General features: G+C 31.8%; 2 protein-coding genes across 7 annotated transcripts in view; both read left to right on the top strand.

Annotated features, from left to right (window-relative positions):
- LOC142236651 (uncharacterized) overlaps window positions 1-10,091 on the top strand; it is a 117,286-nt gene extending 107,195 nt beyond the window's left edge. For 5 of the 6 annotated variants that reach the window (XM_075307883.1, XM_075307884.1, XM_075307886.1 and 2 more), the window contains 2 exons: window positions 2,631-8,060; window positions 8,143-10,091. In XM_075307883.1, coding sequence (XP_075163998.1) covers window positions 2,631-8,060; window positions 8,143-8,372 — 5,660 coding nt within the window. In that variant the 3' untranslated portion in view covers window positions 8,373-10,091. The remainder of the gene's footprint in view (window positions 1-2,630; window positions 8,061-8,142) is intronic. The other variant, XM_075307885.1, reaches the window with a different exon arrangement.
- Window positions 10,092-11,785: 1,694 nt separating this feature from the next.
- Nubp2 (NUBP iron-sulfur cluster assembly factor 2) lies at window positions 11,786-12,701 on the top strand. Its single transcript, XM_075307889.1, has 2 exons — window positions 11,786-11,943; window positions 11,998-12,701. The coding sequence occupies exons 1-2, from the start codon at window positions 11,812-11,814 to the stop codon at window positions 12,655-12,657; spliced, it is 792 nt and encodes a 263-aa protein (XP_075164004.1). The 5' UTR covers window positions 11,786-11,811; the 3' UTR covers window positions 12,658-12,701.
- The last annotated feature ends 2,684 nt before the right edge of the window (window positions 12,702-15,385 follow it).

Genomic DNA, 15,385 nt, shown 5'->3' with positions numbered 1-15,385 from the left:
ACTTTTTATACAAAATTTTCTATAGAAATAAAAATTTGACAAAATTTTCTATATATATAATTTTTTTTTTACAAAAATTTCTATAGAAATACAATTTTGGCAAAATTGTCTATAAAAATACATTTTTGACAAAATTTTCTATAAAAAAAAAACATTTTTGACAAAATTTTCTGTAGAAATAAAATTTTCTATAGAAATAAAATTTTGACAAAATTTTCTATAGCAATACAATTTTGAAAAACATTTTCTATAGAAATAAAATTTTGACAAAATTTTCTATAGCAATAAAATTTTGACAAAATTTTCTATAAAAATAAAATTTTGACAATTTTCTATAGAAATAGAATTTTGACAAAATTTTCTATAAAAATAAAATTTTGACAAAATTTTCTATAAAAATAAAATTTTGACAAAATTGTCTATAAAAATAAAATTTTGACAAAATTTTCTATAAAAATAAAATTTTGACAAAATTTTCTATAAAAATAAAATTTTGACAAAATTTTCTATAAAAATAAAATTTTGACAAAATTTTCTATAAAAATAAAATTTTTACAAAATTTTCAATAAAAATAGAATTTTGACAAAATTTTCTATAAAAATAAAATTTTGACAACATTTCTAATAGAAATCAAATTTTGACACACGTTTCAATAGAAATAAAATGTTGACACAAGTTTCAATAGAAATAAAATGTTGACACAAGTTTCAATAGAAATAAATAAATAAGCAACAGATTTGATACAAATTGTTTCCAAAATAATAATAAATACATAAGATGTGATATGAAGAATCATTTCAATAAAAAAATATTTTATTTTCTATTAGACCTTTCTTAATTTTCCATAAAGAAAAACATTTTTGACAAAATTTGCTATAGAAACAAATAGAAACAAAATGTTCTATAGATATAAAATTTTGACAAAATTTTCTATAGCAATAGAATTTTGACAAAATTTTCTATAGAAATAAAATTTTGACAAAATTTTCTATAGAAATAGAATTTTGACATTTTTAATAGAAATAAAATGTTGACACAAGTTTCAATAGAAATAAAGTTTTGACAAAATATTCTATAGAAATAAAATTTTGATATTTCTATAAAAATCAAATTTTGACAATATGTGATATAGAAATAAAATAAAAAAAAAACTTTTCTATAGCAATTTTTCTATAGAAATAAAATGTTGACAAAATTTTCTATAGGAATAAAATTTTGACAAATTTTTCTATAGAAATAAAATTTTGACAAAATTTTCTATAGAAATAAATTTTTGAACAAAATTTTCTATAAAAATAAAATGTTGACAAAATTTGTTATAGAAAAAAAATTTTGACAAAATTTTCTATAGAAAAAGAATTTTGACAAAATGTTGGCAACATTTTTAATAGAAATAAAATGTTGACACAAGTTTCAATAGAAATAAAGTTTTGACAAAATATTCTATAGAAATAATATTTTGACATTTCTATAAAAATCAAATTTTGACAATATGTGATATAGAAATAAAATTAAAAAAAAAAACTCTTCTATAGAAATAAAATTTAAAAAAACTTTTCTATAGAAATAAAATTTAGAAAAAAAATTCTATAAAAATCAAATTTTGACAAAATTTTCTATAGAAATAAAACTTTGGACAAAATTTTCTATAGAAATAAAATTTTGACAAAATTTGTTATAGAAATAAAATTTTGACAAAATTTTCTTAGAAATGAAATTTTGACAAAATTTTCTATACAAATAAAATTTTTGACAAAATTTTTTATACAAATAAAATTTTGTCAAAAATTTTCTATAGAAATAAAATTTTGACAAAATTTGTTATAGAAATCAAATTTTGACAAAATTTTCTATAGAAATAAAACTTTGGACAAAATTTTCTATAGAAATAAATTTTTGGGCAAAATTTTCTATAAAAATAAAATTTTGACAAAATTTGTTATAGAAATAAAATTTTGACAAAATTTTCTTAGAAATGAAATTTTGACAAAATTTTCTATACAAATAAAATTTTTGACAAAATTTTTTATACAAATAAAATTTTGTCAAAAATTTTCTATAGAAATAAAATTTTGACAAAATTTTTTTATAGAAATAAAATTTTGACAAAATTTTTTATAGAAATAAAATTTGACAAAATTTTCTATAGAAATAAAATTTTGAAAAAAATTTCTATAGAAATAAAATTTCGACAAAATTTTCTATAGAAATAAAATTTTGACATAATTTTGTATAGAAATAAAATTTTGAAAAAAATTTCTATAGAAATAAATTTTTGATAAAGTTTTCTGTAGAAATAAAAATTTGATAAAATTTTCTATAGAAATAAACTTTTCTGTAGAAATAAGAGTTTGACAGAAGTTTCTTTATAAATATGATTTTATAATTTTACATAGAAAAAAATTTGAAAAATAATTATATATACCCCCATATAAATCGATCCTTAGGCTACATAAGATTCGTCCTGGCCGAATATTCGGTCGTATATACTTACTTGTTTTAATTTACACTTTTGTCCGAATTTTTCCAAAATGTTTAATATTTTCTACTATTAAATGAAATTTTTTAAACTCATTACTATAATGTGACCATTATTAATTTCCAAAAACTATTTCTATATTATCTACAGATCTCATTGCTGCACAAATTTGTCGTAATACATTCGATCTTCCTCGCAATAGACAGCAGTTATCCACCACATCCCCTTCTGGCTTTCACTCAATGGGTTTGCTAATGCCTATAGAATCTGCAAGTTATTCAGAAGTGCATCCAATAAAAAGGAGCAGTATCAATTTAAACCTTAGACAGATTAGGACTAAAATGAATAATGATGATATTGACACTTATTTGAAACAATGTCCCAGAATTGAGACGAAAATACTAGAAAGGACTCATCAAGCAGAGTTTCGAGATTCAACCATCTCTAATTCCAATTTAAATGATAAATCCCAATTAGATAAAATGGAAAGTGATGTCTGCTATAGACCTGGTAATAATGACAAATTAAGAATGTATAACGATTTTCCCTATAATGATGAGAAATTATTGAAACGTTGTATTGTAGTTATAGAACCTACCCAGGAAATGTTACAATATCAACGTCAACTCAATGCCATGTACAATGAGATCCTGCAGAAGCAAAGACGAAAATTAGAGCTAAGAGCCTTGGAGAAGACGAAGGAGAAAGAACGTAGAAAACAAGAGAAACAACAGAAACGAGAAAAATTCGAAATGGAACAATGTGAGACTATGAAACAATTGGAAAAAATGAATCTTTATGGAAGATCTGATGAGGAGGAGTTAGTAGATCGAGTCCATACCATACCAGGTGGAAGACTTAGAAATATTGGCAGCTATGTAGATGTCATAAACTCAACATCACAAAGTTGTACCAATGAATACCCAAGAGCTTTCCAATCGGAAAAGCATCCTTGGAATATACTAACATCGAAATCTGAAGAAGCAACCAAAAAAGATGAGGTTCTTAAATCAAGTATTCAACCTGGAACTCTACAGGCTATACAAATGCAAAAATGTGATCAATCATCAAAGAGCACGCCAAGGGCAGACATTTCTTCAGAAACCACCTATAAAGAGCATCTTGTAGATAGCAGGCGTAGTCATCAAAGGAAATCACCTTGTAAAAGTGCAATAAAGTCAGCAAAATCAAAAATTCAACAGGATCAAAGTCCTCCAGAACTTAATAGAGCAAATTCAGAGGAATCTACCTTGAATGGGGACAGTAGAGAAATGGAGAGAAATCCTTTGTGTTCGAGAAAAAGAAGGCCAAGAAAAAAGGATACCCAACATATGGACATTATGAACAATTTGTCTACTATTCCTCCCGCACCAGAATGTAGACAAAACTTTGAACAATTGAATGAAAAACCTAGAAATTTAAGAGGAAGAAAATCGAAAATTTATTCAAGTAATCCAAACTCAAAGGTAGATGAGATGGAAACAACCGATTCAGAATTTGATTATCAAATTTCATCTTCAACAACTCGAACCTTAAGAGAAAGACATAAAAACTCTAGAAGATATTTTCAATTGATGGATACCACAACAGATTCCGATGGAGAACACCGATCGCATTCATCTTTGCGCCAATCTCCGCGTTTGTTGTCTTCAAAAAATAGAAGAAAATCAGAATCTAAAGAGGAATTATTAAAAAGAAACTCAAAACAAGCTATTAAAGTTTCAGCTGCATCCACAATCAGAAGAAAATCTAACATCGATTATGACTATGGAAGAAAAATGTCCACGCAAAGCCAAAAATCCACCACAGAAAGCGAAATTTCAAAGCAAGCTACTGGGAATAGTTTATCGAAAGATCCATTTATACCCGATTCAACGTCAGTAGCTAAAGAATATTCCGAAGATGAGCAAGAAGATATTTTGTATAGCATCGGTGATTTTTTGGTTAAAGAAAATCTATCTAATAAGAATTTAAATAAATTCCCTAGCAATGAGCATGAAGATGGTGATGTGGAAATGCACAAAGTTATTGAGAAAATTGTCATCAATGAAATTCAACGTGAAATGGAAGCTGAAAGCATAGAACTTTCGAAAAAGGAACAACCAGAAATACCATACCAAACAAATGCAAAAGATAATATCATTGACCCTCATTCTACCAAGATAATACCGGCCATTAAAAATTCAGTGATAAATCAAAATTTGGATGAAAATCAAATATTGGATGAATTGTGGACTAAACCAATGAATAAAAATAAGATAATTTCGAAAAATCCTCCTTTACTTATAACTGAAGTGAAAACTTTACCACCTCTACAAATTTGTGATCAAGCTATATCTTCCGATTTTGTCACTGCAATAGATGGGAAAATGGAATTCTCCGATTATAATTCAATCCTAAACCCTTTCCCAAAGGAAGAGCCAGATAATATATCAATATATTCTTCAATTGGTCCATCAACTCAGTTGAATGAGGCCAGAACATCATCATCATCAATCAATGACGAACATAATATTCTCGAGTTCGAAGTTAATAGAAGGGAAGCATATGAAAAGGAGAGAGATATAATATCCAATATTTATCAATCCAATATTGAGGACCCTAATACTCTAGACCTGGAAATTGGCGGAAGGATAAAAGAACCCAGAAAACAAACAGATGGAGGCATTACTATTAACGCATCCAATATTTTTGGCGAAGAAGTTGGAACGAGAGAAGATAGAGAGGAGAAAAACGCACCCAATATTTTAGGCCAAAAATTTGGAACGAGAGAAGAATATAGAGAGGAGAAAAAATCTATGCAAAACCTGACCGTAAATGAGGCAACACCATCACCACCTATAAAAATTTTGCAAAACTCATCCCACCGACCTATGGATCATAGAACTAAAGCATCTCCAGAGACAATATCAATCAAAGATTCCCTATTGCCTCAGGAATCTAAACAAAATTTGGACACAACATTCAACAATTCATCCACAATGGCCAAATCCAAAGTAGCTACAACATGTTTTTCTAAATATACTGAAGATTCCAGTGGCAGCGATATCCATGGCATGAAAAATTGTCGTGTTATACTTCATCGTTTGGATTTGTCCTCATATCTAAATAAAATCAAAGAAAAGAAGGCAAAATTCCAAGCTACTGCATCCGAGGAACAATATCCTTCGGCATCAATTTTACATATTCCCAATAGAGACCATGGAATAATCTCAACATTGCCAAATGAAATGATTGATATAAGGGAAAATTGGCAGCGGAGTGACCATACTAAAATATCTAAAAAGAAGAGATTCCTTTCTTCTGATCCTATTGATGGACAAAATAATGGAAAAATCAAGAAAAGTAGAAAAACTGTAACATTCAATTCGATGGTACAAATTATCGATATACCCTCCAATAATCATGAATTCCAATCATCTTCTACCTATTTAGAAGATGGGGAAGAGAATTCTAAGCCATTGACCAGCAATGGTTGTCAATATTCTCAACATACCCATTATAAACCATACACCCATATCTGTTCGAGTAGAGAGGAAATTAATCAGGATAATCCCACACAAGAAACCTCGGATGTTTATAATTCCGTAGGTGAAGGTTCTGAATTAATCCCATGGAAATTACATAAAATTCAGAATAAAGTATCTTCAGATGCCTTTGGTCCTTCAAGTCTATGCTCCCATTTTGCCTCAACAAAATCGAAAGAATGTAAGAACGCTGAATGTAAACCTAACCTTAAAGTAGAATCCTTAGATTTTAAAACTGGAAATATATCCACCAAAATAGGTGAAGATATTATTAAAAATGCATCTAATTCGAATCCCAATGTATCATCAAATGAAGACAAACCCCAGAGTATATATAGCAAAGGTTCTAATTTTGAAAACCATACAATAACCAGTGATCAATTGGATCAAATACATATATCATCATCCTATGCGATCTGCAATAATGAAGAAATCCCTGAGAGAAACTTAATGGAGTCTATTAATAAAACCATGATGTCTCCATCTGAGCAAGAAGTTTCATCTACCCAAGAATCAATGATTAAATCAAACCATGACTGTTCCATCTCAATAACCAAGATGGTCTCATCATCATATATCAATTCAGCGGGGGAATCTTCTAATGTTCTACAAAATAATCAAGTGGACACCACAAATCATTCCATGGAATCAATGACAAATCATGGAGGAGAAACGATTTTGATGAACCATTCTAAATCCCAGTTAGATGTCAATGTCAATTTATCTCCAGAAAAATATGAATCGAAATCTCCAAGATCTCAGGATTCTACAAGATCATCTTCACAAGAAACCAAGACGAATACTTGTCACGAATGCATCAAGGAGTGCTTGGAGAAAAATCTGGAATCTAAATTCAAGATACCAAAGTTGAAACACTCTAGTGATCGTGGCACAAATGCAATATCCTATAACAATTCTGCTTCTTATGATCGTACGAAGCAATCAGATAAAAACAGGCCAAGTTTGGCCAGGGATCTGTTTGCTAAGAAAACAAGCAATAGAATAAACGAAGGGAAATTTTCTTTGGAAAAGAAAATCCATAACGCTAAAAATCAAAAATTATTCGAGCTAATTTTTAAGGATTCCCAACATTTGACGCTAAATGATCAATTTAAAATGAACCCAAAAATGAAAAGAGATAGGACATATTATGGGGACAAAACTAAAATGAAAGCAGAAACGATTACTAAGCATGAGAGGAATTTTTCAGATCCAAGTCATAAGCCCATATGGAATATCACAACATCATCCTCCAAATCTCATGGTATTGATTCATTACACACCAAAAATTCCGAAAAAAGAAGACATCAGAAACAACATTTGGATTCACGAAAATCGAAAGATACAAACAAAAAAGCATTTGGGAAACGAAAAACAAACCCAAAAAACGGTTTAGAATCTGTAAAAGTTCTTAAATACCCATCAAGTTTGGTAACCGAAATTTCTGAAGATGTTGTAATAAAAAAATCTCGAGAATACCATGATCATAAGATTGACAAACATATGGAGCTACAAAGGAGTGAGAATTTTAGCAATAGAAGTGAAATTTTAGAACTTTCCATTTGTGATTCAAGGATATCATTGGAACATAGCAACACGGATTTTACTAAAAATGCCAAAACGTCTTCCAAAACTAGTTATAAAACTGTCGAAAAAAATGTTAAGCTAGAAATTTCTGATGTGGCTTATTCACCTCCTCCCTCGAATGTAGGAATAAAAGATAGATCTGTAGATCTCTACAAACCTTCTAGAAAAATAAACCAAGATGACAAAGACTTACATGAAATTATTGAGAAGGAAATCTATACAATGGCTACCGATGTAACAATACCTAAACCAAATTTGATTGAATTCAAAGAAAAAACTCGAGATAAAGTACAAAAAATAGAAAACCCCATTTCTAATTTAGACAATTCAAGGTTGAAGTTGAAGGATGGCCCCATTGTATTGGCCCCAAACAGCTTAAGGGAACCAACCACAACCGGTGTAAAATCAGCTGTAAATCATGGTAATTGGAAATCTAGTTTATACAAAACAACATCAAAAATAAAAGGTTAGTCTAATTAATGAGGATTTAACTGGGAGGAAACCAAATTAAACTGTATGTATGTATGTACGTATCTTTAACCGTGAAGTTACTAGCTCAGAACGAAAAAAAAATTATATTACAACAACATCGCCGACGAATTGGAGCAAGCAGCGAACACAAGAAATATGCGTAAGGTCGACGCATCCAATAATAAAAGACAGCGGTGGTAACATTCTAACACAATTCAATACTATATCGAACAACACCGAACTCTCGACAACAGAAAATGGCAACGTGAACTCCACTTACAAAACAAAATACTGGACATTTCAGTAGAGCCTCCAACGACAAATAACACTTATCCAAGAACTCTTTTTATAACACTTCTAAGAGTAGGGCACGGTTCAACAATGCCGAAAGCCTGCCTTTTACATCCATCAGCGGAGTCAGACAGGGCTGCATGCTCTCGCCAATATTATTCCTGCACCTACCATATAATGTGATGGAACAAACGAACTCGGAAGCTCCAAATGGGATACAATGGAATATGACAGAACGGCTAAACGATATCGATTACGCAGATGATATCTGTCTGATGACCCATCGATTCAACGACATTGAAGATAAACTAAAAAAGTTATCAAAAATGCTGCTAAAATTGGCCCCAAAATCAACACAGAGAAGATAAAAATAATGAGGATAAACTCAAGCGTGGCTTCAACCCTAAAACTTAATGGCACCATCATCGAAGAAACAGAATTTTTCAACGATCTTAGAAGTCTCATCACCGTACCACCGGATGATGACATAATTTCCCGCATAAATAAATGAAGAATAATCAGTAGGAAAACCAAACTCCGCATTTTCGACTGTAGTGTCAAATCAGTCCTACTATACGGTTCTACTATATGAGGATTAACCCAAGCAAATATAAATAAACTGCAACTGTCAACCGGTGTCTTCGTAGAATATTATTGGCCAAAGACAATTAGCAACACCGATCTTCATAATATAACCAACAACAACAAAGTTGAATTCGACATAAAAAAACGTAAATGGATTTGGATCGGCCACATACTTCGAAGAAACGACGACGCTATCACTAAATCAGATCTGCAATGGAACCCCCAAGGGCACAGGAAACCGGGAAAACCAAGAAATACCTGGGTGAGGTCGGTAAGACGCGAATGCGAAAGCCAGCATATGTCGTGGTGTCAAATGAAACACAGCCTACGACAAAACAAGATGGAAAGATTTTGAAGTCGCCCTATGTTCACAAAACGTCACTTTTAATTATTGTGATTCAAATAAAAAATAAGACATATACAGTTTGGAATTTGGCATGTGTATCCAATTTAAACAACAAATGGTCAGTTCATCGCTACTTCGACAACACGTTAACCTTTTTTATCACACACTAAAATCTTGCGGTATAAATTGGATTTCTTACATTCTATCGAATCTTCACCTTTAAAATTGTGAAACTAACTTGTATATAGATTTGAGATCATGATCTTGTTTGTGAAATATTTATGTAATATAGATATAAGTAAATAAAACAGCATATGTGATTTTTCTTTCAAAGAAAATATTTTTTAATCACAATTCGGAACGTCTTGTTGTTGTAACAGTGTGTTGTGTCTAGGAATTCTGGGACTAAAATGAGATGCGTCCGAAATGGTCTGGTTCGATTTCAACAAAATGTCTATACTGCCTTGTACAACTGTGGTTTTAGTACTAAACATGCGCTTTTTCCAACCCTGCCCCAATTTTCCTTGTAGATGAATGTGTCTGTGCGTGTCCACATACGGGTTTGTGTTTGTATTCATATATTTACAAACAGCTGTTAAATCGCCAAATCAACGAAATCTCATTATGTTGCCAGTCCTAACATTTGAGATTTGTAAAGAGATTTTGCTTCTAAATAGCGAGATGTCGTGTCTAGTGCCAACGTAGTATTACAGATGGGACACACCAGCTACGCTGCTATCAATCACTTGCCATTGCGAAAGCTGGGGAACTACTGTTGATGAGGCGGATATTCGGGAGCGATATCAGCTTCTGCATCGACAGTCAGGCAGCAATAAAGGCCTTAGGAAATCCGAACATAACGTCGAAGGTAGTCAGTCGATGTCGTAGAGAGCTTAGAGCTCTCTCAGCCTAATATCACTCTTTGCTGGGTACGTGGACATTATGGAATAATGGGAAATTAGGAGGCGGATGTGCTGGCTAAAGAAGGCGTACGCGGGACGAACAACATCGTTACTGATGTGTTCCCCCCGCTATCTTCATATACTTACAGGATCAATGTCAGATACGATGATTTATGGAAGGAACGTGCGTCCTCTGCGAGCAAACCAAACTGATATGGGACGATAAGAGCCGTAAGAACTCTGATTTTCTGATGGCGGCTCACAGTGATGATCTGAGAGCATTGATAGGCATCATAACAAGACACAACACACTTGGAAAACACATGGTAAGGATTGGCTTAATGACTGACGATATTCGTAGATGGTGTGTGGACCCATAGGCAACCATTGTTTGTGCCAGTGTCCAGCATTATCCTTTAGAAGAAACAAGATACTGGGCTCCTTTTTCTTTCAGGATATAACGGATGTACGGAACTGCAACCTAAAGGATATACTTGCCTTTATCAAGGCCTCGGGATGTAAAGACCTAGGAAGCTCCTTCTTTGGAACTCGCCTGCAAACTCAAATGATTGATGAGGACGAAGAAGAACAATTATGAGGAAACACAATGGATCAACATGGTCTAAGCGGAAACCGGCCCTTTTGCTACGGGCTGGTTTCATCCTCCCTAACCTAAACTAACCTATCAATCACTAATACCAATTGAGCCGGTTGCACTTGCCTGGGCTTGGTTGGACCAAGACTAACTGGTCTGATGTACTAGATCTCTAGCTTTCTGTGTTATGCGCTTTACAGACTATCAGTTATACCGGACGGAATATCGGTGTTTGTAAAGAATCTTAAGCGGACCTTAGACGGTCGGATAAACACTACGACAGAGGTTCGCCTATTCAAGTTTTACCCTCACACTGCACGAACAATTATGATAACAACATGAAGAAATAAGAAGAAGCATAAAAACAAACAATGAAGATGGACGAAAAGTTAGGTGTAAATCCATTTTTTAATAAAAAATGGAAGAAACAATAAAAATTCCAAGCTGAATAAGCGATCCATCATTAATTTCATTGCAGAAATGCTTGTTTTAATTATGAAAATAAATTTGCTTTTTCTAATGTTTGGTAAACATGCCCTTACACGTGAAGATTTGTGCCTCCTAACCAGAAAAATCAAAGTTGTTTTGATTTTGTGGAAACACGTCCCCGCAACACGCGAACAAGGCCTTATATTAGCGGATTTGTCGCCGCAACGTGTTGTGTCGCAGAGTTTATCCGATCGTATAAGGTGCCCTTTACATGTGTCGGATCGATACGAATTGTCGGCGATGACTAAATAATCGGTAAATGTGTTATCAATCCCATAAACATGCATCAGTATCGAATATGCCTTCGGACTTAACTTATAGTGTGCACAATATATGGGATATGTTCGACACGAGCACTGTCGTCCGGAATAACTGATAATCTGTAAAGCGTATTAAGGACGTAGTACGTTCAAATTACGCCGTTTCCTAAAAGTGTACGGTGTGATCACCCCACAAAATTACACTAAGCTACGCCGTCTAAAAATGCTCTTACACCGGCCACGTGGTCTCAAACATATGTTTTGTCTTATGGTGTTGAATGACTACAACAAGCACCAGGATGTTGGATAAAGTAAAACATGTAATTTTGGTCCTATCCGGGAAAGGTGGTGTAGGCAAGTCTACAGTCAGCACACAATTGGCCTTGACACTGAGAGATTCTGGTCTAAAGGTAAAATTGACACAAGAGATACCAATCAATTTCCTAACGAAATTCTTAAAACAGGTAGGTCTTTTGGATATCGATTTGTGTGGTCCCTCTGTTCCATATCTGTTGGGCCTTGAAGGTCGTGATATCTATCAATGTGACGAAGGATGGGTACCAATTTATACGGATGATAGTAAAACATTGGCTGTTATGTCTATAGGATTTCTATTGAAGAATCGCAATGATCCAGTTATATGGCGAGGACCCAAAAAGACCATGATGATTAAACAATTTCTAACCGATGTAAAATGGGATGAAATCGATTACTTGATAATTGACACACCTCCTGGTACATCGGATGAACACATTACTGTTATGGAATGCATGCGAGAGGTGAAATGTGATGGTGCTATTATTGTGACAACGCCGCAAGGTATTGCGCTAGATGATGTACGTAAAGAGATAACATTCTGTAAGAAAACCGGCATACATATTTTGGGTGTTGTAGAAAACATGAGCGGTTTTGTTTGTCCACATTGTGCCAATTGTACGAATATCTTTTCAACGGAGGGAGGTGTCGAATTGGCGAAAATGGCTGGTGTTGCCCATTTGGGTACGGTGCCCATAGATCCTCGTGTAAGTCAATTAAATGGCACAACACGATCCGTTGTAAAAGAGTTACCCGAATCGGGAACAGCGTCTACTTTCAAGATGTTGGTACAGAAACTAACTACCTGAATACTTGTAATCGATTTTGTATTAAATGTTTTGTATATACCCCATATGATAATTTAACTTTTTTTGTGGGAAAATGCTTGGTCAGTCAATATAAATTCTATTATTTATATCGAACGAAAACCTATTCGAATGAAAGGCAGTCACTCCAATTCGAATGAATTTGGGGTTTTCTATTTTTGAGAGTTCTGCAAAATATTACCCAGCAACATGTTTTTATATTTAAACAATGTTTCTTGAGGCTGCTTCTAAATTATCGCAAAATTTTTATTATCTAATCTTCAAAAAAATCAATTTGCTCTCATTTGATACAAGCACAGTCAATCAATGTACTTTTGATAACACTTAGTAACAGCTTATAGTAGAAGAAGTACCTTTCATTTATTGGGCCACACTAAAATCGCCATTTTTTAATATTTGAGGCAGGGATTCGGTGCGGAGCGGAGCAAACCATTTTTCGGCCGGAGCGGGAGCGATTTTTTTTTAAACCCGGAGCAGAGCGGTTTTTCTTTTGGAAAAACCGCCCTGCTATTAGTTTTAATCGAATGCTATGACATTTTCTTTTTATTTCGTTTGTTCTGGTATACATTTTGCATAAAGAGTACAATTGATAATGTGGTAATATGGCCAAATTTGGTTGAAATCGTTTCAAATTTAGATATATATCTTTCGCCCGCTATCCACCTATATGGCCCCGGAAACCAGAGTTTTAGATGATTAAATTTTGCCCAAGGAGTACAATTGGCACTATCGTAAAGTGTGCAAAGTTTGGTTGAAATCCGTTCAGATTTAGATATAGCTCCAATATATATCTTTCGACAGATTTACACACATATGACCACAAAGAACAAAGTTGTACTCCGATTTACATGAAGTTTTGTGCAGGGAGTAGAACTAATGTTCCTATTTTGCAGGTCAAATTTGGTTGATATCGGTTCAGATTTATATATAGCTCCATTTAAATTCATATGACCACGGAGACCAAAAATTCACTCCAAATATTTTGAAATTTTGCATTGAGAGTACAATTAATATTATAACAAAGTTGGTCAAAATCGGTTTAGATTGAGACAAATCCCCATATATATTCTTCCATAAGTCCAAAATACACAACAAAATAGAAAATTTTTTCAAAATTTTATTTCTATAGAAAATTTTTTCAACATTTTTTTTCTATAGAAACTTTTGTGAAATTTTAATTTCTATAGAAAATTTTGTCGAAATTTTATTTCTATATAAAATTTTGTCAAAATATATATTCTTCCATAAGTCCAAAATACACAAAAAAATACAAAATTTTGTCAAAATTTTATTTCTATAGAAAATTTTTTCAAAATTTTTTTTCTATAGAAACTTTTGTGAAATTTTAATTTCTATAGAAAATTTTGTCAAAATTTTATTTCTATAGGAAATTTTGTCAAAATTTTATTTCTATAGAAAATTTTGTCAAAATTTTATTTCTATAGAAAATTTTGTCAAAATTTTATTTCTATAGAAAATTTTGTCAAAATTTTATTTCTATAGCAAATGTTGTCAAAATTTTATTTCTATAGAAGATTTTGTCAAAATTTTATTTCTATAGAAAAATTTTGTCAAAATTTTATTTCTATAGAAATTTTTCTCAAAATTTTATTTCTATAGAAAATCTTGTCAAAATTTTATTTCTATAGAAAATTTTGCCAAAATTTTATTTCTATAGAAAGTTTGTGAAATACGTCTAAGTTGGAGAGGAATATGATGCAAAATCTAACAAAACATTTTTTTTTTTATTTTTAAGCAAAATTATATTTCTATAGAAAAGTTGTTCTGTCTTTTGATCAAGGAAAAACACTTTTTATGAGAGAAATGCGCAAAATTTTATTTCTATAGAAAATTTTGTCAACATTTTATTTCTATAGAAAATTTTATCAAAATTTTATTTTACAGAAAATTTTGTCAAAATTTTATTTCTATAGAAAATTTTGTCAAAATGTTATTTCTATAGAAAATTTTGTCAAAATTTTATTTCTATAGAAAATTTTGTCAAAATTTTATTTCTATAGAAAATTTTGTCAAAATTTTATTTCTATAGAAAATTTTGTCAAATTTTTATTTCTACAGAAAATTTTGTCAAAATTTTATTTCTATAGAAAATTTTGTCAAAATTTTATTTCTATAGAAAATTTTGTCAAAATTTTATTTCTATAGAAGATTTTGTCAAAATTTTATTTCTATAGAAAAATTTTGTCAAAATTTTATTTCTATAGAAATTTTTGTCAAAATTTTATTTCTATAGAAAATTTTTAAGCAAAATTATATTTCTATAGAACATTTCATTGAAAAGTTTTTCTGTCTTTTGATCAAGGAAAAACACTTTATATTAGAGAAATGCGCATTCTCATTTTAAGGACATTAAATCTTTGGCCTCGGGAGCCACCGTGGTGCAATGGTTAGCATGCCCGCCTTGCATACACAAGGTCGTGGGTTCGATTCCTGCTACGACCGAACACCAAAAAGTTTTTCAGCGGTGGATTATCCCACCTCAGTAATGCTGGTGACATTTCTGAGGGTTTCAAAACTTCTCTAAGTGGTTTCACTGCAAGGTGGAACGCCGTTCGGACTCGGCTATAAAAAGGAGATCGCTTGTCATTGAGCTTAACATGGAATCGGGTAGCACTCAGTGATAAGAGAGAAGTTCACCACTGTGGTATCACAATGGACTGAATAGTCTAACCTAACCTAACCTTGGCCT

Source organism: Haematobia irritans, chromosome 4, assembly GCF_050003625.1.
Source record: "Haematobia irritans isolate KBUSLIRL chromosome 4, ASM5000362v1, whole genome shotgun sequence".
Classification (NCBI taxonomy): Eukaryota; Metazoa; Arthropoda; class Insecta; order Diptera; family Muscidae; genus Haematobia; species Haematobia irritans.
Note: the sequence above shows the minus strand (reverse complement) of the source record. Positions and strands in the feature narration are given on the sequence as shown.

Excerpts from the sequence above, each read along its gene's own strand:
- Nubp2 (XM_075307889.1), top strand. The coding sequence starts at position 11,812 with ATGACTACAACAAGCACCAGGATGTTGGATAAAGTAAAACATGTAATT. Across the intron at positions 11,944-11,997 it reads TGAGAGATTCTGGTCTAAAG|GTAGGTCTTTTGGATATCGA; the intron begins GTAAAATTGACA and ends TTCTTAAAACAG.